The sequence below is a fragment of the Myxine glutinosa genome, chromosome 6 (assembly GCF_964187855.1).
Source record: "Myxine glutinosa chromosome 6, kmMyxGlut1.1, whole genome shotgun sequence".
NCBI classification, from domain to species: domain Eukaryota; kingdom Metazoa; phylum Chordata; class Myxini; order Myxiniformes; family Myxinidae; genus Myxine; species Myxine glutinosa.
This window is the reverse complement of record NC_136266.1, coordinates 155,198,080-155,225,172: the sequence shown is the minus strand read 5'-3', so window position 1 is coordinate 155,225,172 and position 27,093 is coordinate 155,198,080. Positions and strand designations below refer to the sequence as shown.

Genomic DNA, 27,093 nt, shown 5'->3' with positions numbered 1-27,093 from the left:
CCTCACGGGGTCATTTTGACCTCAAACAAAATTCTGATTTCAGATTTGTCAATCGCTGAGGTATATTAACACACGACCAATACAGATTTGGTTAAATTCCAACGATTTTTGACGAAAATATAACATTTGTGTCTGCATTTCAGTAAAGGAAAGTGTGTGCCATGTTAGCATTTTAAAAATTGAAACAAGGATCATTGTAAATAACTCCATATGGGGTATAGGTGTTGTTAACGATGACGTCATTGGTGCCATAATTATGACGTCATAATTCGACAGGGACAACTCTTAGTCTGATCAGTTTGAAATTTATTGAGCACTAGCAGAGGTAGCCGGTGTTGCCGGGTGGGGGAGGAGGGGGGAGGGGAAGGGAGGGGGAGGGGGGAAAAGGAGGAGAAGAAGAGTGAGGGGAGGGGGGAGTGGAGGGGGGAAGGGGAGAAGGGGAGGGGAAGATGGGGGGAAGGGGGGGAAAGTGGGAGGGGGGAAAGTGGGAGGGATGGGGGGGAAGGGGAGGAGAGGGGGGAGAGGGGGAGGGGAGGGGGAAGGGAGGGGAGAGAGGGGGGAAAGGGAGTAGAGGTGGGAGGCAGGAGAGGAAGGGGGTTCATATATATGCTGGTGGGTGAATGGGGTGAATGTGGCATTCATCACGTTTCTGAGTTAAGTGTGATGCAGTTCAGGAAGAAGAAGAAGCCGTACTACCAACTTCGTACACTTCCGGAATTGTTTGATTTATTTGTATTCAAATGTCTGGTGATTGTTTTGTATTTACTTATGCGAATGTGTACTTGTATGTGACTGTCATTAATTTGAAAAGGCCTAGGCACTATCAAGCTATTTATTTTTAAAAACTCCAAAAAAAAAGCTTCTTTTTTTTTTTTTTGGCATAAAACACTCACAGGCACTCGCTGATGAACCTCTGAAAGTTTGACGAAGATCCGTACAGCCATCTCTGAGAAAAACGGCGACACACAGACACATCTCTCTTATATAGTAAATGATCTATGCAACAATTATTTAGAGAATATAAATCTATGATGTCATCGCTCACGTGGTCTGGCAGCCATATTCGATCAAAGAAAAAGAAACGTTTAAAAATAGAAGAGTTGGCTCACACCAAGTTGATTCAAACTGATGTCCGTGATACAAAAATCGCCTTTATATCACTGACTGTCGCAAAAGGAAACCTCGAGCTCACCAATAACTTCATCGCCCTTAAGAGATTCATGTACAATATGCCAGTTTAAGGAGCAAAGTACACGATTCCTTCCGTTCCGAAATCGAAGTTTCCTCCAAACTCTCAAGGTTCGAGTTGTGCGATGACCGCAGAACTCCTCGATACAATCACGAGGTTTCCGAATTGCTTTACGCGTTCAAAATCCAAATCTTCACATTTGAAGTGCTCTGCAACTTCTGTGCAATCACGGTGACACTTCATTCCTCGCGCAACTAGTTGGTAAAGCTTCACTCAACAACACGCTGCACATTATAGCAATTGTACAAAGAAAATGCTGGCGTTGTAGTTTGCAAGTTTGTCCACAAATATGGTTTCAAACTTACCAACTTGAAAAAGGTCACAAAGCCTGCGCTCGCCTAGTGGTGGCGGAGATATTTGGATATTTATACATATCATCTCATCTATCCCCCCATCCCTCCCACACTTCCTTGACGTGTAAGCAACGGATCCACCCTGACCTACTCTTCTTCCCCGTCTTATCTAACATGCAGTTTGCCTGGTGGTTGTTGTTGTTGTTGTTGTTGTTGTTGTTGTTGTTGTTGTTTTTATGCAGCCTGTGGGCTGTGGCTGCTCGTTGCATCATATTCTGGAAGCCCAGCTGTGCCGCTGATGCAGTGCCCCCATTGCCAGTAAGCCGGTACTCATTTCTCCGACTCCAGAAGGACGGGTTTGCTGAGTCGACCCACCTGGCGTTATTTCAATGGCACAACAGGGGCTGAAACCCAAGACCCTAAGATCTCAAGCCAATTTGTTATTGTGCACTTATTACCTGCATTAAAGTCATTAAGTCAACCTGCAAATTAATGCAAATTAATTAAATTTAACTAAACAAGTAATTAAATTATTACTTGCAAAATCGAAGATTTTTCAAGTAAATTGGTCGGTTCCGTTTGTGGTTCTAGTGTAGCAGCATAGCAAACCTGTTGTGCATTTTGTGATACAAGCACCAAATTTGGCACAAATGTACATTAATATGTTGCGAACATTTTCAGATATTGGGCCACTTGAAATTCCGTAATTTTTTTTTTCAAATTTTTTCAAATTTCGTAATTTCAAATTTTTCGGGTGACACCGTCACAATTTCGGTCTTCGAGGCCGGCCGATATAGTGGGGCGGCTTAGCCCAAATATTCAAAAGAATTGTGCATTTTGTGATACAAGCACCAAATTTGGCACAAATGTACATTAATATGTTGCGAACATTGTGTGGTCAGCAATGAAGACGAGAGTCTGAATTACATGTATGCAAAAGACCTTGTGAACCAGTGAAGCAAATACACGGGTAAGCATGAATTAAATCTAGGGCATGATATAATTTCCATGATGTTTACCTCTACACTCAATGGTGGAAGGAGGTAATGTTTTGATCCCAGCTTGTCTGTATGTCTGTTTGTCTGTTAGTCCACAACATTCCAGACAAAGCTTGTAGTAGTGGTAGTTGTAGTGGTAGTGGTGATAACAGAAATTGTTATATAGAACTGAACTTATATTATTATTATATGCAGAAAATAACTTCATTTCTATATGCCCTGCAGTGGACAGGTTAATTGGTTTATGCACTGAAGGGGTCACCCTGGTGTGCACTGCTGTGTTCTGCCTCACTGAGTTGTTCAGGTATGATGTACTCAGCACAAGTTTCCGGTCGGCCCGGAGGTGGGGGTGCGGGGCCTGTCACGGAACGTCAAAACAAACGGCCTGCCGGGGCCGCCCGAAAGTCGGGCGTGAGGGGTGCGTCCACTAATGGAACGCCTCTCGCTTCCCAGATCGAGGGCCACGTGCTCAGGAGAACCTCGTCCCTTCCGGTCACACTTTGCCTATCGGCCGGCCTCGAAGACCGAAATTGTGACGGTGTCACCCGAAAAATTTGAAATTACGAAATTTGAAAAAATTTGAAAAAAAAAATTACGGAATTTCAAGTGGCCCAATATCTGAAAATGTTCGCAACATATTAATGTACATTTGTGCCAAATTTGGTGCTTGTTTCACAAAATGCACAATTCTTTTGAATATTTGGGCTAAGCCGCCCCACTATTCTGTCTGTTTGTCTGTTTGTCTGTTTGTCTGTTTGTCACCGGCCTACAGGTCACAATTCTAAACCGATCGTCACGAAACTTCACCAAGTTGTATAAGTCGTCCCAATTGAGAAGCCTATTGATTTTGAGGTCAAAGGTCAAAGGTCATCTTGAGGTCAAATTTCTAAAATCGCCATTTTAAATCCGATTGACTTGAAAATTGAATAGCATTTGTATATCAAGTCACTTATTTGGAAATGAACTATTTGAGGTCAAAAGGTCAAAGGTCAACTGAGGAAGTCCGCCAGCCATGCGTGGAGATTTCCATGGATACCAAAGGAGGAGAGTTTGGTGAGCAGAACGGGGTGCAAGACCGTATCGAAGGCACGTGATATATCGAGGGAGACAGCTCTGATTTCCTGTTTGGCATTGAGGACCTCCATCCATTGTTGAGACAGCAGAAGCAGCATGTCCAGAGTAGAGTGACCTGGTCTGAAACCAAATTGATGATCAGAGATCAAACCATTGGAGAAGACGAAAGCTTTCATATCCGAAGCAATGATGGATTCCATGACTTTGCTGATAATTGGGAGAAGGCTGATTGGTCTGTAGTTGCTAGGATCTGTTTTTGCACCTTTTTTGTGCAAAGCGGTGATGTTGGCTGATTTCCAAGCGGATGGCAGTTGACCTTGAGCAAAAGAGACGGTGAAGAGAACAGAGAGAGGGAGTGAAAGAGCGGAAGAACAAGATTTTAGGACCCGTGGGCTGATGCCGTCAGGTCCAGTTGCAGAATCAGAGTCGAGGGTTGACAGAAACTTTTCCACCTTGTCAGGAGGAAAGGACACGGAGTCCAGGAGCAGCTGGGTACGACTGGGTATGATGGGTACAGAGAGGGATGGGTTTGGGACACAAGATTTAGAGGCAAACACAGAGTTGAGGCATTCAGCTTTTTCACGTGCGGAGTCAGCTGTGTAGCCGTTTGAGGTATGGGAGGGGATTGAGGGTGAATAAACACCAGAAACAGATTTCACCAGACGCCACCAGGATTTGGAAGAGGGAGACAGATAAGAGAGTTCGGTCTTGAGAACGGAGAGATATTGTTTCCTGGCTCTCCTGAGGGTGGACACACTTGTTTCGGGCTTTGTGAAAGGAAATGAGATTTCCTTCCGTTGGATTTGCTTTCCAGGAGACAAAAACAAGTTGTTTCTGGGCAATAGCCTCACCACAAGATTCCGTGTACCATGGACGGGAGGAAGGGTATGACAACTGAAGACGAGATGGGATAAATCTGTGCATGAGAGAGAGCAATTTACTTTGGAAGAATTCCCAGGATGAGTTGATGTCAGAGGTGGTAGAGATGGGAGACCAGTCCAGATGATTGATGGCTGCTTGAAGACCGTGCCAGTTGGCCTGAGTGAAATGCCAGACTCGTCGACGCTGAGCAGGCTCCCTGAGAATGGTCAGAGAGATGTCCACTTTAACGAGCACATGATCAGATGATCCGATTGGAGCAGAAGAAGAGCAGCAGACATTTTCAGGGAAGTTAGTCATAACCAAGTCCAGAAGAGAAGATGCTCCGTTGACTGAGATCCGGGTCGGGAAATTGACAGATTGTGTCAGTCCCAGTGAGTCGCAGAAGTCCTTTGCTGAGGAGCCATGGCTGGTGAGAGAGGTACCCACACCCAGCCAACTGGCATGGTGACAATTGAAATCACCACATATGAGGAAGAGAGAGTTGGGATGAGTAGATAGAAGTTGGTCCATATTATCAGACAGCGAGATGTAGATGGAGTCATCGCTGTTTGGTGGACGGTACAACACACATATGAACAAGAGGTGGGAGCGAAGGGGAAGCCGTAGCCAGAGGTATACCTGGGGGTGAGGTGGAGAGAGGGCAGTGCAGGGCGAGTGAGAAAGAGAGTTTTTGATAAAGATAGCAACCCCACCTCCAGGACGAGGCTCAGGTCTATCATACCGGAGGAGGGAGTAACCCGGGAGAGATACTAAGGAATCAGAGGCATCATGGAGGAAAGTTTCTGTTGAGCAGATCACGTCTGGTTTGTCAGAAGCAACCTGTATGGAGAGATCAGTTAAGTTTGAACGAAGGCCCCGGATGTTTGAGGTCCATACCGTTAATGAAGAGGAATGGGGAGCATCGGATACAGAACAGGGGGGAGGAGGGGAAGGGTAAGATGTGGAAGAGGAGGAAGAGGTAGGGAGAGCTGTTGAAGGTGTGTCAGAAATTTCAGAATAGCTCGGAGAAAGGGAAGGATGGGGTGGACAAAAGGTTTGATGGTGATTGGGTGAGGCACAATGAGGTGTTATTTGAGGAGGGGCAGAGTGAAGCAGGAGGTTGGGGGAGATGGAGGTGAGAGTTGGAAGGGGGAAGAAGCGGGGAGGACGCTTTGAGGAGGGGGAGTGAGAGGGGGGAAATTGAGAAGAAATGAGGGTGGGGAGATTTGAAGGGGAGGGGCGAGGGGGGAGTTTAGGAGGGAAGGGACAAGGGGAGGGGTTTGAAAGGGATTGGATATGGGGGAGATTTGGAGGGGAGGGGTGAGGGAGGAGTCTAGGAGGGGAGGGGCGAGGGGGAGTCTTGGAGGGGAGGGGTGAGGGGGTAGTTTAGGAGGGAGGGGGCAAGGGGGGAGATTTGAAAGGGATGGGTGATGGGGAGGATTAGGAGGGGAGGGGAAAGGGGGAAGATTTGAAAGGGATGGGTGATAATAATAATAATAATAATAATAATTAGCATTTATAATGCGCTTTTCCCCAAAGGCTCAAAGCGCTTACAGAATACCATATTATTACCGTACCCCGGTCATTGGATACATTGCGAGCCTGCACCACACTGGGTGTACCATCTCCACACCCCAGTACGCCAGGAGCTTGCAGCCCTATCTGAAAATCGCAAACGGAAGCCATCAGCCAAGAAATCAAAGAGATGCTTGTTCAAAGCTTATGGGAAAAAGACATGTCCCCCAAGATCAAAAACCCCTAGTTCCAGTGAGACAGATGGTGATTCAGAAGTTGAGTATGATGACGAATCAGATGTGGACAGTGATATGGATATCATTGAAGGTGACTTTGTAGTTGTCAAATGTGCTGGCAAATCAAGATTTGTGCATTACATTGCTCGGGTTGATGTACTGAATGGAGAGGAATTTCAGTTTGAAGGTGTCTTCCTGCAGAAGGTTGCTGGAAAAGTTGGATCTGACAACCCCGTGTTTGTTCCAAACCCAAAGGATGAAGCAGGATTTGAACTGCAAGACATCGTGCGTAAGCTGCCACAGCCTAAGTGCGTTGGCAGTTCTGCCCGTTGTTCTGGACAGCTTGTGTTCAATTGTGACTCGTCAGTTTGGCAGCTTAATTGACTTGATTTCTGACATGTTTTCGTTTTAGTTCCAGATCCAAATGATGAAGCTGGCATTGATGAGCAAGATATTGTGCCTTAATTGCCACAGTCTGACTGTTGGCCTTTCTGGGTGTATTTTGGACACTTTTCTTTTATTGTGACTTGAAACTGTGACAGGTGGATTGAGTTGACTTTTCTTACCACAGTTGACAATCTTGTTTTTCTATGAGAGTGACTCAATTTGTTCGTAACTGATGACTATAACCATGAACACAGGGTAATCATTTCGTTCAGTGTTGTAGAACGGGGAAGATTTGGAGGGGAGGGGTGATGGGGAAGATTTGGAGGGGAGGGGTGAGATTGGATTTTAGAAAGTGTACGATTAATGGGAAACGAACATTTATTGCAAAATGAGTTTCTTGTGACCTTCGAGTCAAAAATACGTTCAAGGACGCTGGATGGAGGATGGAGTGCAGGAGAGTTTAGGGAATGTAGAAAAAAGGCACTATAGGAGATGGAATTTTTTTTGGGGATGAATAGATTTGGTGAGCAAGTCGAAAGCAGCCTTTTAAAGAAGAAGAAGAAAAAGGTGTTATCATATACGACGGAATACAGAACTTGAGGGGAAAGTGTAAACATTGTAAGGTTAATAACAGTGAAAACTATCTGGGGAAATGGGGGAGAAACACGTGGTCGAAGAACGAACAAACAAATAAGAACGAATAAACGAATGAGAACAAAGAATAAGAACAGAGAAGGAAATGTTTTTTTTTGTTTTTTTGTTTTTTTTGAGTTGAGATTTACACAAGGAAGTAGGCTATAGGGTGAAAAGACTGGGAAAAGCAGAGAACGAAAGTTATTGGAGCACAAACGACGGACCGCTGAGAGAAAAACAAAGCCTTGAAGGAACTGCGCTCCAACGCGAGTCGAAAGAATTGACGCGACCAAAGACGGAATTCGTCCGAGTTGCTTTATTGAAACCAAACAGCTCAGGTATTCTGACAAGCCCGTTTTTCGGGCAACAATATATATACACATTTATGTCGGGAAGTTTGCCCAGCAAAAGCTATACCGGGCATGCCCGGGTATCAAGGGCGAGCCTTGGAAAGGCGAGTCTGGACCTGCCCGGGCGTGTTTGGCTGCGGCCTGGCAAGTCGAGGCTGGGCGTGCCCGGGCGCTCTGGGCGAGCACTGGAAAGGCGATAGCGGGCATGCCCGGACGCTCTGGGCGAGCCCTGGAAAGGCGATAGCGGGCATGCCCGGACGCTCTGGGCGTGCCCTGGAAAGGCGATAGCGGGCATGCCCGGACGCTCTGGGCGAGCCCTGGAAAGGCGATAGTGGGCATGCCCGGACGCTCTGGGCGAGCCCTGGAAAGGCGAGAGCGGGCATGCCCGGGAAAGACGAGACCAGGCGTGCCCGGGAGGTTCGGGCGTGCCCGGGAACAGTGAGTCCGGGCATGCCCGGGAGAGGCGCGTCTGGCCGTGTTCTGGCCGGTGCAAGGCGATTATGTACATCCAGCGGTAACCGCTACACACGCCCCTCCAGAATCGACCTGCACCGGCAGGGTCAATTTAAGGGGGGTCCGGATGACCCGGCCGAAGCGACCCCTGGAGGGTCGTGGGGAGGGGTCTGACGTGGTGGTGGGTGGTCGAGCGGGGGGAACTGTGGACGGGGGGCGGCCTCGCCGCGGAGGAAGGGCCAACCGTGGTGGTCGGTCGACGTCCATGTGCGCCGGTTTGAGGCGGTCCACAGAAATCCGGTCCGGCCGGCCGCCGAAGTCGACGATGAAAGACTTGTCGCCCCGTCGCAGGACCCGGAAGGGCCCGTCGTACGGCGGCCGGAGTGGCCCCCGGTGCGCGTCATGACGCACAAAGACGTACTCCGCTGTGCGAAGCGCCGGGGGGACGTAGAACTGGGGGCCACCATGGCGGGATGTCGGCACGGGGGCAAATCGTCGGGCGGCCTCCTGGAGGTCCGAGCGCTGGCGAGCGGCGGACCAGGGACTGGTAGCGTCAGGCACGAATTTGCCCGGGACGCGGAGTGGCTGGCCGTAGACGAGCTCGGCGGCGGACGCCTGGAGGTCTTCCTTGGGGGCCGTGCGAAGGCCCAAAAGGACCCACGGCAGCCGGTCGGCCCAACCGTCGTCCTGAAGGCCGGCCATGAGTGCGGCCTTCATGGAGCGGTGAAACCGCTCGCACAACCCATTGGCTTGGGGGTGGTAGGCCGTGGTGCGGTGCAGCGTGACCCCCAACGAACGGGCGACCGCGCCCCAAAGCTCAGACGTGAACTGTGGGCCGCGGTCGGACGAGATGTCCGCTGGTGCGCCGAAGCGCGCGACCCAGGTGGCGATGAACGCCTGCGCCACGTCGGCGGTGGTGGTGGAGGTGAGGGGCATGGCCTCCGGCCACCTGGTGGTCCTGTCCACCATGGTGAGGTGGTGGGTGAACCCCCGCGAGGGGGGCAGGGGACCCACCAGGTCCACGTGGACGTGGTCGAAACGCCGTTCAGGCACGGAGAAAGGTGCCAGCGGGGCCTGGGTGTGGCGGTGGACCTTGGCTCGCTGGCAGGCCGTGCAGGCGTTGGCCCAGTCGCGGATGTTTCGTCGAAGGCCGTGCCAGACGAAACGCGCCGACACCAGCTTCTGAGAAGCTTTCCGGCCCGGGTGAGAAAGGCCGTGGATGGAGGCGAAGATGCGGCGCTGCCAGGAAACGGGCACGATGGGGCGAGGCTGGCCCTGGGAGACGTCGCAGAGCAGGACGGTGCCCGCGAAGGGGATGTCGGCCAGGCGGAGGCCCGTGTCCGCCACGTGGAGTACCTGCACCGAGGCGTCGGTGGTCTGGTCGGCCGCCATGAGCGTGAAGTCCACGCCGAGGTGGACCGCGTTCGCGCTGGCCCGCGAAAGGCAGTCGGCCACGGCGTTGTCTTTGCCGGCGACGTGCTGGATGTCCGTGGTGAACTCCGACACGGCGGAGAGGTGGCGCTGCTGGCGGGCCGACCACGGCTCCGTGACCTTAGCCATTGCGTAGACCAACGGCTTGTGGTCGACGAAAGCCGTGAACGGGCGGCCCTCCAGGAGGTGTCGGAAATGGCGAACAGCCAGGAATAGCCCGAGCAGCTCGCGGTCGAACGTGCTGTAGTTTAACTCGTTCGGCCGGAGTTGCCGGCTGAAAAAAGCGAGTGGCTGCCAAACCCCGTCCACCCATTGCTCATGGACGGCGCCCACCGCGTAGTTGGAGGCGTCCGTAGTGAGGGCGATGGGCGCGTTGAGCACCGGGTGAGCCAGCAGCGTTGCGTCGGCGAGGGCCCGTTTGGCACTGGCGAAGGCCGCGTCCATGGCCGCGGACCAAACAATGTCATGCTTGGCCGGCTTGCCCCGGAGGGCCTCGTAAAGGGGCCGCATGAGCTGAGCAGCGCGGGGCACGAATCGGTGATAAAAATTCACCATGCCGAGGAACTCACTCTTGGAGGGCCTTGATGGAACGGGGACGCGGGAACGTGGTGATGGCCTCGACCTTGGTCGGCAGCGGCACGGCCCCGGTCTTGGTGATGCGGTGGCCCAAAAAGTCAACGGTCGTCGCGCCGAAGTGGCATTTGACCGGGTTGACAATTAAGCCGTGCTCGCTGAGGCGACCGAACAGTGTTCAGAGGTGGAGGAGGTGCTCGGCGCGGGACGTGCTGGCGACGAGGATGTCGTCCAGATAGACGAAAAGAAACGGCAGGTCGCGCAGCACGCCGTCCATCAAGCGCTGGAACGCCTGGGCCGCGTTCTTGAGGCCAAACGGCATCCGCAAAAATTCGAACAGGCCGAACGGCGTGATGACGGCCGTCTTCGGGACGTCGGCCGCCCGGACAGGTACCTGGTGGTAGCCCCGTATCAGGTCAATTTTCGAAAAGATGACCCGTCCCGCCAAACGGGCGGAAAAGTCCTGAATATGCGGGATCGGGTACCTGTCGGGGGTGGTAGCGTCATTGAGACGGCGGTAGTCACCACACGGGCGCCAGCCACCCCCCGGCTTTGGCACGATGTGCAGTGGCGAGGCCCACGCGCTATCGGAGCGCCGCACGATGCCGAGGTGCACCAACGCGTCGAATTCGGCCTTTGCCATGGCGAGCTTGGCCGGGTCGAGGCGGCGGGCCCTGGCGTAGACCGGCGGGCCCGTAGTGGGTATGTGGTGCTCGATCCCGTGCCGCACCGCGATGGCCGAAAACGTCGGCCGCGTGAGGGCCGGGAATTCCACGAGCAGGCGAGCGAACTCGTTCGTTGCCGGGAGGGCGCACGCCAGTTCGGTCGGCGCGGAGCTGCTCATTGTGCACGCCAGGGAGCTGAAGGTCTCGGCGTGGACAAGGCGACGTCGTTTGACGTCGACCAGCAGCCCGTGCGCGCAGAGGAAGTCGGCGCCCAGCAAAGCCACGGGGACGCTGGCGGGAACAAAAGTCCATTGAAAGCGCTGGCTGCCGAAGCAGAGGGTGACGACGCGTGGGCCGAAAGTGCGTATGGCCGAGCCATTAGCAGCGACCAAAGAGGGGCCGCAAACTGCGTCCAGCCTGTCCTGCTCGGAGGCAGGTATGACGCTCAGTTGGGCGCCGGTGTCGCACAGGAAACGCCGTCCAGACGCTTTGTCCCGAATAAACAGCAAGTTGCCCGAGTGGCCGGCGCTCATGGCTGGGAATGAACGCCGGCCCGGCCGTTTCCCGACCTGCCGAAAGTGCACGGGGGCCGGCACGTCCGAGCCTTGTGTCCGAACCTGGCGTGGTAATAACACCATGCCCGGTCAGGTGGAGGCCCCGGCCGTCGTGTCGGAAGCGGGCGGTGCGGCGCGGCGGCCGCCAGTTGCACCGGCAGTTCGGCCTCCAACCGCGCAGGGCGCTCGGGCGTCGTGGGCGTCGCCTCGGACGGCGGCGGGCTCCAGGTAACCGCGCCGATGTGCTGGCCCGCCGAGGAGATCTTATCGGCTTCCCTGGCGAGGGCGCGGGAATCCGTGATCAACGTGCCAGCCAGGGCGAGGCGTACCGGGTTAGGCAGCTGACGGAGGAACAGCTCCCGGAACAGGAATGCCGGAGAGTGCTCACCGAGCAACGAGAGCATATAGTCCATGCGCTCGGACGGGCACGTGTCGCCGAGCTCGGGCAGGTCAAGCAGGCGCCGTGCGCGTGCTGCCGGTGAGAGGGCGAAAGCGCCGAGGAGGAGCGTCTTCAGCGCGTCGTATTTGTCAGCAGCCGGCGGGTGCTGGAGGAGGCTCAAGGCACGGGCCGCGGTGGTGGAACCGAGCGCCGCCACAACATGGTGGAAGCGGGTGTTGTCCGCGGTGATGCCTCGCAGGGCGAACTGGGAGTCCGCCTGGGCGAACCAAACAGCCACGTGAGTCTCCCAGAAGGTAGGCAGTTTAAGCGTCACTGCCGTATCCATGTCGGTAGGTCACCAATGAAGGAACTGCGCTCCAACGCGAGTCGAAAGAATTGACGCGACCAAAGACGGAATTCGTCCGAGTTGCTTTATTGAAACCAAACAGCTCAGGTATTCTGACAAGCCCGTTTTTCGGGCAACAATATATATACACATTTATGTCGGGAAGTTTGCCCGGCAAAAGCTATACCGGGCATGCCCGGGTATCAAGGGCGAGCCTTGGAAAGGCGAGTCTGGACCTGCCCGGGCGTGTTTGGCTGCGGACTGGCAAGTCGAGGCTGGGCGTGCCCGGGCGCTCTGGGCGAGCACTGGAAAGGCGATAGCGGGCATGCCCGGACGCTCTGGGCGAGCCCTGGAAAGGCGATAGCGGGCATGCCCGGACGCTCTGGGCGTGCCCTGGAAAGGCGATAGCGGGCATGCCCGGACGCTCTGGGCGAGCCCTGGAAAGGCGATAGCGGGCATGCCCGGACGCTCTGGGCGAGCCCTGGAAAGGCGAGAGCGGGCATGCCCGGGAAAGACGAGACCGGGCGTGCCCGGGAGGTTCGGGCGTGCCCGGGAACAGTGAGTCCGGGCATGCCCGGGAGAGGCGCGTCTGGCCGTGTTCTGGCCGGTGCAAGGCGATTATGTACATCCAGCGGTAACCGCTACAGCCTCAAGGTTGTACACTGTACAAGGCCTCAAAAGACACGACACGAATTAACACGATTTTCTATGCAGGTATGAAAGATTTGCACCGAAAATCTTCCTCGGGACACAATATACGTACACACACCATAAAATAAATACAGTTATAACGAAAATACAAATGGGAACAATTACTTAACTTCGATTTCGATGGAGAGCGTGGAGAGCTGCGAATAAACGAAACCTCGCCGGCAAGACCGGAAGCGGAAGTCCGGAACCGGAAGCGGACGTGTTTTGGGTCTTCAGGGTGTTCGGGCTCTTTTGGGTATTTTGGGTCTTTGGTGTGTTTTGGGTCTTCGAGGTGTTTTGGGTCTTCAGGGGTCTTGGTGGTCTTCAGGGTCTTGGGGGAATTAAAGGTTCGTCAAAGGTCTGAGGGGTCTCAGCAGTCTTAACGCAATTAAGAGGGTTAATTATTAATTAAGAGGGTGGTAATTTTATTTGAAGAAGAAGAATACGGTTTCGTCGCATATAAACATAACGACATACATAACCATATACGTTTGCTCTATTATAATAAGATGTCAGCCTGAAACACGACTGTCTTTGGTACAGTTTTCAATAGTGTCTCCATATTGCGTTGGAAAATTGGTGCAGCAGAGCGTATGCCAAATGGGAATCTGTTGTACATGTAGAGTCCTCATTGAGTGTTGATGCACGTGTGGCTTGGAATCGGTCATCCAGTTCTATTTGTGCAAAGGCATTGGTCATGTCGAGCTTGGTGAATGTTTGGCCACCCACGAGTGGTGAAAAGATCCTCTGCTTTGGGCAAAGGGTAGTCATCCAGCTTCGAGTAGCGGTTAATCGTCGTTTTGCAGACTCCACAAATGCGGACTGTTCCATCTGCCTTGAGAACTGGGACGACAGGTGCTGCCCAGCCCGAGTACTCGACTGGAAAGATCATCCCCTCAGGTGGTCAAGGTGGACCTGTAGTGGACCACCTTGGTGGTCAAGGCGATGAACACTCCGTAAAACGCTTTGACATACACCCCGCCCCCTGTAACACTCCGTATAACGCTTGGATATACACCCCGCCCCCTGTAACACTCCGTATAACGCTCGGACATACACCCTACCCTCTGTAACACTCCGTATAGTGCTTGGATATACACCTCACCCCTGTAACACTCCGTATAACGCTTGGACATACACCCCACCCCTGTAACACTCCATATAACACTTGGATATACATCCCGCCCCCTGAAACACTCCGTATAACGCTTGGATATATACCTCGCCCCTTGTAACACTCTGTATAACGCTTGGACATACACCCTACCCTCTGTAACATTACGTATAATGCTTGGAAATACACCCTACCCTCTGTAACACTCTGTATAACGCTTGGATATACACCCCGCCCCTGTAACACTCCATATAACGCTTGGATATATACCTCGCCCCTTGTAACACTCTGTATAACGCTTGGACATACACCCTACCCTCTGTAACACTACGTATAACGCTTGGAAATACACCCCGCCCCCTGTAACACTCCGTATAATGCTTGGACATACACCCTACCCTCTGTAACACTCCGTATAACGCTTGGATATACACCCCGCCCCCTGTAACACTCCGTATAACGCTTGGACATACACCCCGCCCCTTGTAACACTCCGTATAACGCTTGGACATACACCCCGCCCCCTGTAACACTCCGTATAACACTTGGATATACACCCAGCCCCCCGTAACACTCCGTATAACGCTTGGACATACACCCCGCCCCTGTAACACTCCATATAATGCTTGGATATACACCCCGCCCCCTGTAACACTACGTATAACGCTTGGATATACACCCCGCCCCTGTAACACTCCGTATAACGCTTGGACATACACCCCGCCCCTTGTAACACTCCGTATAACGCTTGGATATACACCCCGCCCCCTGTAGCACTCCGTATAACGCTTGGATATACATCCCGCCCCTGTAACACTCCGTATAAAGCTTGGATATACACCCCACCCCTGTAACACTCCATATAACGCTTGGACATACACCCCACCCCTGTAACACTCCATATAACGCTTGGATATACATCCCGCCCCCCGTAACACTCCGTATAACGCTTGGATATACATCCTGCCCCTGTAACACTCCGTATAATGCTTGGATATACACCCCGCCCCCTGTAACACTCCGTATAACGCTTGGACATACACCCCACCCCTGCAACACTCCGTATAACGCTTGGATATACATCCCGCCCCCTGTAACACTCCGTATAACGCTTGGATATACATCCCGCCCCTGTAACACTCCGTATAACGCTTGGATATACACCCCGCCCCCTGTAACACTCCGTATAACGCTTGGACATACATCCCGCCCCCTGTAACACTCCGTATAACACTTGGATATACATCCCGCCCCTGTAACACTCCGTATAACGCTTGGATATACACCTCGCCCCTGTAACACTCCGTATAACGCTTGGATATACACCTCGCCCCTGTAATACTCCGTATAACGCTTGGACATACACCCCGCCCCTTGTAACACTCCGTATAAAGCTTGGATATACACCCCACCCCTGTAACACTCCATATATCGCTTGGACATACACCCCACCCCTGTAACACTCCATATAACGCTTGGATATACATCCTGCCCCCTGTAACACTCCGTATAACGCTTGGATATACACCCCGCCCCCTGTAACACTCCGTATAACACTTGTACATACATCCCGCCCCCTGTAACACTCCGTATAACGCTTGGATATACATCCCGCCCCTGTAACACTCCGTATAACGAACGCTTGGATATACACCTCGCCCCTGTAACACTCCGTATAATGCTTGGATATACACCTCGCCCCTGTAACACTCCATATAACGCTTGTATATACACCCCGCCCCCTGTAACACTCCGTATAATGCTTGGATATACACCCCGCCCCCTGTAACACTACGTATAACGCTTGGATATACACCCCGCCCCTGTAACACTCCGTATAACGCTTGGACATACACCCCGCCCCTTGTAACACTCCGTATAATGCTTGGATATACACCCTGCCCCCTGTAGCACTCCGTATAACGCTTGGATATACATCCCGCCCCTGTAACACTCCGTATAAAGCTTGGATATACACCCCACCCCTGTAACACTCCATATAACGCTTGGACATACACCCCACCCCTGTAACACTCCACATAACGCTTGGATATACATCCCGCCCCCTGTAACACTCCGTGTAATGCTTGGATATACATCCCGCCCCTGTAACACTCCGTATAATGCTTGGATATACACCCCGCCCCCTGTAACACTCCGTATAACGCTTGGACATACACCCCACCCCTGCAACACTCCGTATAACGCTTGGATATACATCCCGCCCCCTGTAACACTCCGTATAACGCTTGGATATACATCCCGCCCCTGTAACACTCCGTATAATGCTTGGATATACACCCCGCCCCCTGTAACACTCCGTATAACGCTTGGATATACATCCCGCCCCCTGTAACACTCCGTATAACACTTGGATATACATCACGCCCCTGTAACACTCCGTATAACGCTTGGATATACACCTCGCCCCTGTAACACTCCGTATAACGCTTGGATATACACCTCACCCCTGTAACACTCCGTATAACGCTTGGATATACATCCCGCCCCTGTAACACCGTATAACGCTTGGATATACATCCCGCCCCTGTAACACTCCATATAACGCTTGGACATACACCCCACCCCTGTAACACTCCATATAACGCTTGGATATACATCCCGCCCCCTGTAACACTCCGTATAACGCTTGGATATACATCCTGCCCCCTGTAACATTCCGTATAACGCTTGGATATACATCCCGCCCCTGTAACACTCCGTATAATGCTTGGATATACACCCCGCCCCCTGTAACACTCCGTATAACGCTTGGACATACACCCCACCCCTGTAACACTCTGTATAACGCTTGGATATACATCCCGCCCCCTGTAACACTCCGTATAACGCTTGGATATACATCACGCCCCTGTAACACTCCGTATAACGCTTGGATATACACCCCGCCCCCTGTAAGACTCCGTATAACGCTTGGATATACATCCCGCCCCCTGTAACACTCCGTATAACGCTTGGATATACATCCCGCCCCTGTAAAACTCCGTATATCGCTTGGATATACACCCCGCCCCCTGTAACACTCCGTATAACGCTTGGACATACATCCCGCCCCCTGTAACACTCCATATAACGCTTGGATATACATCCCGCCCCTGTAACACTCCGTATAACGCTTGGATATACACCTCGCCCCTGTAACACTCCGTATAACGCTTGGACATACACCCCGCCCCTTGTAACACTCCGTATAACGCTTGGATATACACCCCGCCCCCTGTAGCACTCCGTATAAAGCTTGGACATACACCCCGCCCCTTGTAACACTCCGTATAAAGCTTGGATATACACCCCACCCCTGTAACACTCCATATAACGCTTGGCCATACACCCCACCCCTGTAACACTCCATATAACGCTTGGATATACATCCCGCCCCCTGTAACACTCCGTATAACGCTTGGATATACATCCCGCCCCTGTAACACTCCATATAACGCTTGGATATACACCCCGCCCCCTGTAACACTCCGTATAACACTTGGATATACATCCCGCCCCTGTAACACTCCGTATAACGAACGCTTGGATATACACCTCGCCCCTGTAACACTCCGTATAATGCTTGGATATACACCTCGCCCCTGTAACACTCCGTATAACGCTTGTATATACACCCCGCCCCCTGTAACACTCCGTATAACGCTTGGACATACATCCCGCCCCCTGTAACACTCCGTATAACACTTGGATATACACCTTGCCCCTGTAACACTCCGTATAACGCTTGGATATACACCTCGCCCCTGTAACACTCCGTATAACGCTTGGATATACACCCCGCCCCCTGTAACACTCCGTATAATGCTTGGATATACACCTCGCCCCCTGTAACACTCCGTATAATGCTTGGATATACACCTCGCCCCTGTAACACTCCGTATAACGCTTGGATATACATCGCGCCCCCTGTAACACTCCGTATAACGCTTGGATATACATCGCGCCCCCTGTAACACTCCGTATAATGCTTGGATATACACCCTGCCCCCTGTAACACTCCGTATAACGCTTGGATATACACCCCGCCCCCTGTAACACTCCGTATAACGCTTGGATATACACCCCGCCCCCTGTAACACTCCGTATAACGCTTGGATATACACCCCGCCCCCTGTAACACTCCGTATAACGCTTGGATATACACCCTGCCCCCTGTAACACTCCGTATAATGCTTGGATATACACCCTGCTCCCTGTAACACTCCGTATAATGCTTGGATATACACCCTGCCCCCTGTAACACTCCGTAAAACGCTTTGACATACACCCCGCCCCCTGTAACACTCCGTATAACGCTTGGATATACACCCCGCCCCCTGTAACACTCCGTATAACGCTCGGACATACACCCTACCCTCTGTAACACTCCGTATAGTGCTTGGATATACACCTCACCCCTGTAACACTCCGTATAACGCTTGGACAAACACCCCACCCCTGTAACACCCCATATAACACTTGGATATACATCCCGCCCCCTGTAACACTCCGTATAACGCTTGGATATATACCTCGCCCCTTGTAACACTCTGTATAACGCTTGGACATACACCCTACCCTCTGTAACACTACGTATAACGCTTGGAAATACACCCTACCCTCTGTAACACTCTGTATAACTCTTGGATATACACCCCGCCCCTGTAACACTCCATATAACGCTTGGATATATACCTCGCCCTTTGTAACACTCTGTATAACGCTTGGACATACACCCTACCCTCTGTAACACTACGTATAACGCTTGGAAATACACCCCGCCCCCTGTAACACTCCGTATAATGCTTGGACATACACCCTACCCTCTGTAACACTCCGTATAATGCTTGGATATACACCCCGCCCCCTGTAACACTCCGTATAACGCTTGGACATACACCCCGCCCCCTTGTAACACTCCGTATAACGCTTGGACATACACCCCGCCCCCTGTAACACTCCGTATAACACTTGGATATACACCCAGCCCCCCGTAACACTCCGTATAACGCTTGGACATACACCCCGCCCCTGTAACACTCCGTATAATGCTTGGATATACACCCCGCCCCCTGTAACACTACGTATAATGCTTGGATATACACCCCGCCCCTGTAACACTCCGTATAACGCTTGGACATACACCCCGCCCCTTGTAACACTCCGTATAATGCTTGGATATACACCCTGCCCCCTGTAGCACTCCGTATAACGCTTGGATATACATCCCGCCCCTGTAACACTCCGTATAAAGCTTGGATATACACCCCACCCCTGTAACACTCCATATAACGCTTGGACATACACCCCACCCCTGTAACACTCCACATAACGCTTGGATATACATCCCGCCCCCTGTAACACTCCGTGTAACGCTTGGATATACATCCCGCCCCTGTAACACTCCGTATAATGCTTGGATATACACCCCGCCCCCTGTAACACTCCGTATAACGCTTGGACATACACCCCACCCCTGCAACACTCCGTATAACGCTTGGATATACATCCCGCCCCCTGTAACACTCCGTATAACGCTTGGATATACATCCCGCCCCTGTAACACTCCGTATAATGCTTGGATATACACCCCGCCCCCTGTAACACTCCGTATAACGCTTGGACATACATCCCGCCCCCTGTAACACTCCGTATAACACTTGGATATACATCCCGCCCCTGTAACACTCCGTATAACGCTTGGATATACACCTCGCCCCTGTAACACTCCGTATAACGCTTGGATATACACCTCGCCCCTGTAACACTCCGTATAACGCTTGGATATACATCCCGCCCCTGTAACACCGTATAACGCTTGGATATACATCCCGCCCCTGTAACACTCCATATAACGCTTGGACATACACCCCACCCCTGTAACACTCCATATAACGCTTGGATATACATCCCGCCCCCTGTAACACTCCGTATAACGCTTGGATATACATCCCACCCCCTGTAACACTCCGTATAACGCTTGGACATACACCCCACCCCTGTAACACTCTGTATAACGCTTGGATATACATCCCGCCCCCTGTAACACTCCGTATAACGCTTGGATATACATCACGCCCCTGTAACACTCCGTATAACGCTTGGATATACACCCCGCCCCCTGTAACACTCCGTATAACGCTTGGATATACATCCCGCCCCCTGTAACACTCCGTATAACGCTTGGATATACATCCCGCCCCTGTAACACTCCGTATAATGCTTGGATATACACCCCGCCCCCTGTAACACTCCGTATAACACTTGGACATACATCCCGCCCCCTGTAACACTCCGTATAACGCTTGGATATACATCCCGCCCCTGTAACACTCCGTATAACGAACGCTTGGATATACACCTCGCCCCTGTAACACTCCGTATAATGCTTGGATATACACCTCGCCCCTGTAACACTCCGTATAACGCTTGTATATACACCCCGCCCCCTGTAACACTCCGTATAACGCTTGGACATACATCCCGCCCCCTGTAACACTCCGTATAACACTTGGATATACACCTTGCCCCTGTAACACTCCGTATAACGCTTGGATATACACCTCGCCCCTGTAACACTCCGTATAACGCTTGGATATACACCCCGCCCCCTGTAACACTCCGTATAATGCTTGGATATACACCTCGCCCCCTGTAACACTCCGTATAATGCTTGGATATACACCTCGCCCCTGTAACACTCCGTATAACGCTTGGATATACATCGCGCCCCCTGTAACACTCCGTATAACGCTTGGATATACATCGCGCCCCCTGTAACACTCCGTATAATGCTTGGATATACACCCTGCCCCCTGTAACACTCCGTATAACGCTTGGATATACACCCCGCCCCCTGTAACACTCCGTATAACGCTTGGATATACACCCCGCCCCCTGTAACACTCCGTATAACGCTTGGATATACACCCCGCCCCCTGTAACACTCCGTATAACGCTTGCATATACACCCTGCCCCCTGTAACACTCCGTATAACGCTTGGATATACACCCTGCTCCCTGTAACACTCCGTATAACGCTTGGATATACACCCTGCCCCCTGTAACACTCCGTATAACGCTTGGATATACACCCTGCCCCCTGTAACACTCCGTATAACGCTTGGATATACACCCCGCCCCCTGTAACACTCCGTATAACGCTCGGACATACACCCTACCCTCTGTAACACTCCGTATAGTGCTTGGATATACACCTCACCCCTGTAACACTCCGTATAACGCTTGGAAATACACCCCACCCCTGTAACACTCCATATAACACTTGGATATACATCCCGCCCCCTGTAACACTCCGTATAACGCTTGGATATATACCTCGCCCCTTGTAACACTCTGTATAACGCTTGGACATACACCCTACCCTCTGTAACACTACGTATAACGCTTGGAAATACACCCTACCCTCTGTAACACTCTGTATAACGCTTGGATATACACCCCGCCCCTGTAACACTCCATATAACGCTTGGATATATACCTCGCCCCTTGTAACACTCTGTATAACGCTTGGACATACACCCTACCCTCTGTAACACTACGTATAACGCTTGGAAATACACCCCACCCCCTGTAACACTCCGTATAATGCTTGGACATACACCCTACCCTCTGTAACACTCCGTATAACGCTTGGATATACACCCCGCCCCCTGTAACACTCCGTATAACGCTTGGACATACACCCCGCCCCCTTGTAACACTCCGTATAACGCTTGGACATACACCCCGCCCCCTGTAACACTCCGTATAACACTTGGATATACACCCAGCCCCCCCCCCCCATAACACTCCGTATAACGCTTGGACATACACCCCGCCCCTGTAACACTCCGTATAATGCTTGGATATACACCCCGCCCCCTGTAACACTACGTATAACGCTTGGATATACACCCCGCCCCTGTAACACTCCGTATAACGCTTGGACATACACCCTGCCCCTTGTAACACTCCGTATAACGCTTGGATATACACCCCGCCCCCTGTAGCACTCCGTATAACGCTTGGATATACATCCCGCCCCTGTAACACTCCGTATAAAGCTTGGATATACACCCCACCCCTGTAACACTCCATATAACGCTTGGACATACACCCCACCCCTGTAACACTCCACATATCGCTTGGATATACATCCCGCCCCCTGTAACACTCCGTATAATGCTTGGATATACATCCCGCCCCTGTAACACTCCGTATAATGCTTGGATATACACCCCGCCCCCTGTAACACTCCGTATAACGGTTGGACATACACCCCACCCCTGCAACACTCCGTATAACGCTTGGATATACATCCCGCCCCCGTAACACTCCGTATAACGCTTGGATATACATCCCGCCCCTGTAACACTCCGTATAACGCTTGGATATACACCCCGCCCCCTGTAACACTCCATATAACACTTGGACATACATCCCGCCCCCTGTAACACTCCGTATAACGCTTGGATATATATCCCGCCCCTGTAACACTCCGTATAACGCTTGGATATACACCTCGCCCCTGTAACACTCCGTATAACGCTTGGATATACACCTCGCCCCTGTAACACTCCGTATAACGCTTGGATATACATCCCACCCCTGTAACACTCCGTATAACGCTTGGATATACATCCCGCCCCTGTAACACTCCATATAATGCTTGGACATACACCCCACCCCTGTAACACTCCATATAACGCTTGGATATACATCCCGCCCCCTGTAACACTCCGTATAACGCTTGGATATACATCCCGCCCCCTGTAACACTCCGTATAACGCTTGGATATACATCCCGCCCCTGTAACACTCCGTATAACGCTTGGATATACACCCCGCCCCCTGTAACACTCCGTATAACGCTTGGACATACACCCAACCCCTGTAACACTCTGTATAACGCTTGGATATACATCCCGCCCCCTGTAACACTCCGTATAACGCTTGGATATACATCCCGCCCCTGTAACACTCCGTATAACGCTTGGATATACACCCCGCCCCCTGTAACACTCCGTATAACGCTTGGATATACATCCCGCCCCCTGTAACACTCCGTATAACGCTTGGATATACATACCGCCCCTGTAACACTCCGTATAACGCTTGGATATACACCCCGCCCCCTGTAACATTCCGTATAACGCTTGGACATACATCCCGCCCCCTGTAACACTCCGTATAACGCTTGGATATACATCCCGCCCCTGTAACACTCCGTATAACGCTTGGATATATACCTCGCCCCTCGTAACACTCCGTATAACGCTTGGATATACACCCCGCCCCCTGTAGCACTCCGTATAAAGCTTGGACATACACCCCGCCCCTTGTAACACTCCGTATAAAGCTTGGATATACACCCCACCCCTGTAACACTCCATATAACGCTTGGACATACACCCCACCCCTGTAACACTCCATATAACGCTTGGATATACATCCCGCCCCCTGTAACAGTCCGTATAACGCTTGGATATACATCCAGCCCCTGTAACACTCCGTATAACGCTTGGATATACACCCCGCCCCCTGTAACACTCCGTATAACGCCTGGACATACATCCCGCCCCCTGTAACACTCCGTATAACGCTTGGATATACATCCCGCCCCTATAACACTCCGTATAACGAACGCTTGGATATACACCTCGCCCCTGTAACACTCCGTATAACGCTTGGATATACACCTCGCCCCTGTAACACTCCGTATAACGCTTGGATATACACCCCGCCCCCTGTAACACTCCGTATAACGCTGGGATATACACCCCACCCCCTGTAACACTCCGTATAACGCTTGGATATACACCCCGCCCCCTGTAACACTCCGTATAACGCTTGGACATACATCCCGCCCCCTGTAACACTCCGTATAACGCTTGGATATACACCTTGCCCCTGTAACACTCCGTATAATGCTTGGATATACACCCCGCCCCCTGTAACACTCCGTATAACGCTTGGATATACACCCCGCCCCTGTAACACTCCGTATAACGCTTGGATATACACCTCGCCCCTGTAACACTGCGTATAACGCTTGGACATACACGGATGGGATTGCTTTGGCTTTTAATCGCTTCATTTTACTCATCCCGACTTGGGGGAATACAGGCCGGTGTCGCATGAATTCTCTTCAAAATGGGCGCTGCAAATGAAACTTGAAGGGCCACACCACTTTCCTCTGGTCATTTTACCTTGGCTCTCCATATTTTCCTGACAGCTCGATCCTTACGGAAAACATGTATATTCACACCATCTTTGGATGTATTGGTAAAACACGAAAAACACACCTAGGTAGCATGTTGAGTACTTTTTCAGAGTTCAGAGCGTATGTAGGCCACATTTGTCCCACAGTAAAAGTATCCTCGAGATGACGTGTTGGGCCACGTGATATATGACGTAATCAAATTGTTGTTTTTGGGGGGGTTTGATTGGGCTCTCGGAAGAATCAGATGCGGCAACGTCCCATAGGACCAAGGTGAACGTTTCAGGAAGATACTGATTTTGGAAACTGCTGGAGAACCAGTTCGGAATTGTCTTTTCCATTCGTATTATTGTTTTGTGGACATGTCAATCTATCAGCGTTTAAACAACAAAAAATTGTGCTCCTCTTGGTTCTCGTCCATATAAACCGCACTCTGCTACGTGCCACAATTATTTGTCATGTTCCCCTTTTCCTTTCACCTCCTCCCTGCACAATTCAACACACTTGAGCAACCCTCGCTCACATGCAATGCTTCACTCTGCATTCCTGAACTGTTTACAGAAATGTGATCAGACCAGTGGTGAGAGCCAAACTTTCGTTTTGTATCAGTGGGTGACAAGATATAAGTATTTATCTGTAGTATCCAAATCCTGGTTCTGAGAAATCAGAAGACCTCGGTAATACTTGAGTAGGTTCTCGCCAGACAAATACAGTCACTATAAATCATCAGAAAGACGTTAGTCAAACACAATGTACACGTGACATGCTTTCTTTTCTGCGCGTGCGCATTAGCAAGGTTCAGGGTTGAGCGAGTCGGGAAACTAGGATCTTAATATTTAAATATCAATTAATTGACCACTGCAGTCGATGCAGTATGCCAAAACAAAGATGAAACTGTTCTATACGAAGGCCTCAGTGATGCGCTGACGTAGCGAATCTGCCGCCGAGAACCCGTGACTGGAGGGTTCGTGACTTCGTGTTACTTCGTGATCATGTGTCCCGTGTGCGGTGTATAGCACGGGTACCTCACAATTATTTTATTTTCATAAATGTAACAATGAAAAACCAGGCATTTCCCGAGACATGATATTCCTGCTGATATTATTTGATTCCACATAACATTATCACCCATAACGCTGAAACTGAGGCAAATATGTCGAGCGGCCCCACCCCCGTCAATCTGATTGACAGTCATAGCCACGCCTACCCCAGTCCTATTCTTTTACACTAGCCGAAAGTTCCCGAAACCCGTGGAACATCCACGGAAGGGAGGATGTGGTGTATGGATAGAGTGTACCATTATGGATGGCATAGGGGAGCGCTCATGGGATGTTCTTCTTCCGTTAAGCTCCAATTTTTTCTCTTTAAGTTAAGTCCAATCAGTCCTCTCTGCTCGAAGTGCTCAGGCCATGCCTTCCCGCTCTCATACTTTTATTTCCGTTCGGTGTAGAAAGAGATTGACATATCGTTCGTCTGTTTTCAGCTCGTTATCTTTAAGCTTCCTTACGTCTTGCCACCTGCTACACCTCTCTGAGTTACGAGGATTTATGCAACGCACCCCGAGTATCGCAACGTCACTCCATTTAACTTTATTAAAATGACGATAAAGACGTTTCCTTATATATCCTAATTTAAAATGCTCAAGGGAATAAAAAGACCATTTGGTTCACACCACCCATGTTCATACCACTCGACTGTCCAATCAGCGGACGGCTCGCTTCGCCTTCGCCCAGCAGACGCCAATACGATGGCGTCGTAAGATGGAGTCGTATCGGCAGTTAATCGGATGCTTTTGGGCCCCAACGTCGGCTAATTCAGATTTTTCGAGTATGTCTGTACGTGATAAACAAAGAGCGCGGTTCGTAGATCGTAAATCCATTAGTGCCGTGGGCATCGGGTCACTGGGTGCGGCGTAAAAGGGATAACAAAGTCGAGTCCTTACGGTATTATTATATAGATAGAAATGTAGTTTTATGTACTTTTCATGGAATCCTTTCAAGCTACAATAATTATAATACCAAAGGATGTTGCATGAAGTAAAACTCTATCGAATGGTAGCAGAATCATTGCCATTGATAGAGGCAGCTCGGGAATATGCCGTCTGAAGATTATTATTATTATTTTATTATTATTATTATGAACAAGAAGATGAATTCCCATGTTTGACCAATCCCGTTTTTTCGCTTTATTTTGCTTTTACCTTGGTCTGGAGAACTGAAAAGTGATCCCTACCTTGACAATCAGCTGAACAGAACAGGTAGGCTCTCATATGTAGCCTAAGCGAGTTTTTAAAGAAGATACTCCAACTTTAGTTTTGTATGTAGCAGATGGGAGTGACATTTTTTTCCACACCATCCCTACATAGAGAGTACTAGCGTACTCTCTGATACATCATCACCAAGCCAGTTTCGGTGTTTACCACGAGGGTAACTTCTCAGACTCCTCCCAAATTCCCGGCCCTGAAGCCATCAGCCACGGATAACTCTGTAGTTGCTCAACAAGGTTGCTACTCAATCACGAACGCCGATTGATACCGCCAAACCTGGAAGGGTCCTCGCTACTGGTGGGTTGGCGATGCCAATTGGGCACATGCACTCGATGCATGCTTGTGTCTACTTAATCAGGTACGGTTGAGCACAACTGATAAGTATGCACCGGCTAACTTACGGAGCCAATCAGTGTGGCAGAACTTCCTGGCTACTTCGACTGTTACATACCTAATCGAGTCAATAGGAAATGAGATGAAATGGGCAGGTTGGAAACAACACATTTACCAAGAAAACCAATATTTACAAAGCAATTAGCCAAAAGACACATTCATATAAACACAATAATAAATGAAAGAAAAAGCACAGTTATGTAGTCACAATAAAAGAAAGCACACAGTCAAAAACTCTTATCCCCTTAACACTTATCCCCTTCTGCACCATTACTTAGCAACTGACATAAGACATTGGCCCAGCGGATCACACTGAGGAAGTTTAGAGAGGAGGAAGAGCGGATGGTAGAGGGAGAGATCAGCGGATGTTAACGGCCCTTGGACTCACTAGGAGGCCCTGCCGATGGG

The 27,093-nt window shown here is 51.0% G+C and overlaps 1 protein-coding gene across 6 annotated transcripts in view; it reads right to left on the bottom strand.

Moving 5' to 3' along the window:
* The window catches only part of LOC137428919 (adenine phosphoribosyltransferase-like), a 90,089-nt gene that overhangs the window by 61,682 nt on the left and 1,314 nt on the right, over positions 1-27,093 (bottom strand). The window contains exon 1 of one of the 6 annotated variants that reach the window (XM_078780810.1): positions 1,555-1,718. The exons of 2 other annotated variants lie outside the window; for them this stretch is intronic. Coding sequence is in view for 2 of the 4 variants with exons in the window: in XM_068118792.2 (XP_067974893.2) it covers positions 1,555-1,627 (73 nt within the window). In the remaining 2 variants the exon portion in view is untranslated. Of the gene's footprint in view, positions 1-893; positions 962-1,192; positions 1,220-1,554; positions 1,719-27,093 lie in introns of those variants that run through there. 3 more of the 6 variants (XM_068118792.2, XM_068118789.2, XM_078780811.1) reach the window with 3 other exon arrangements.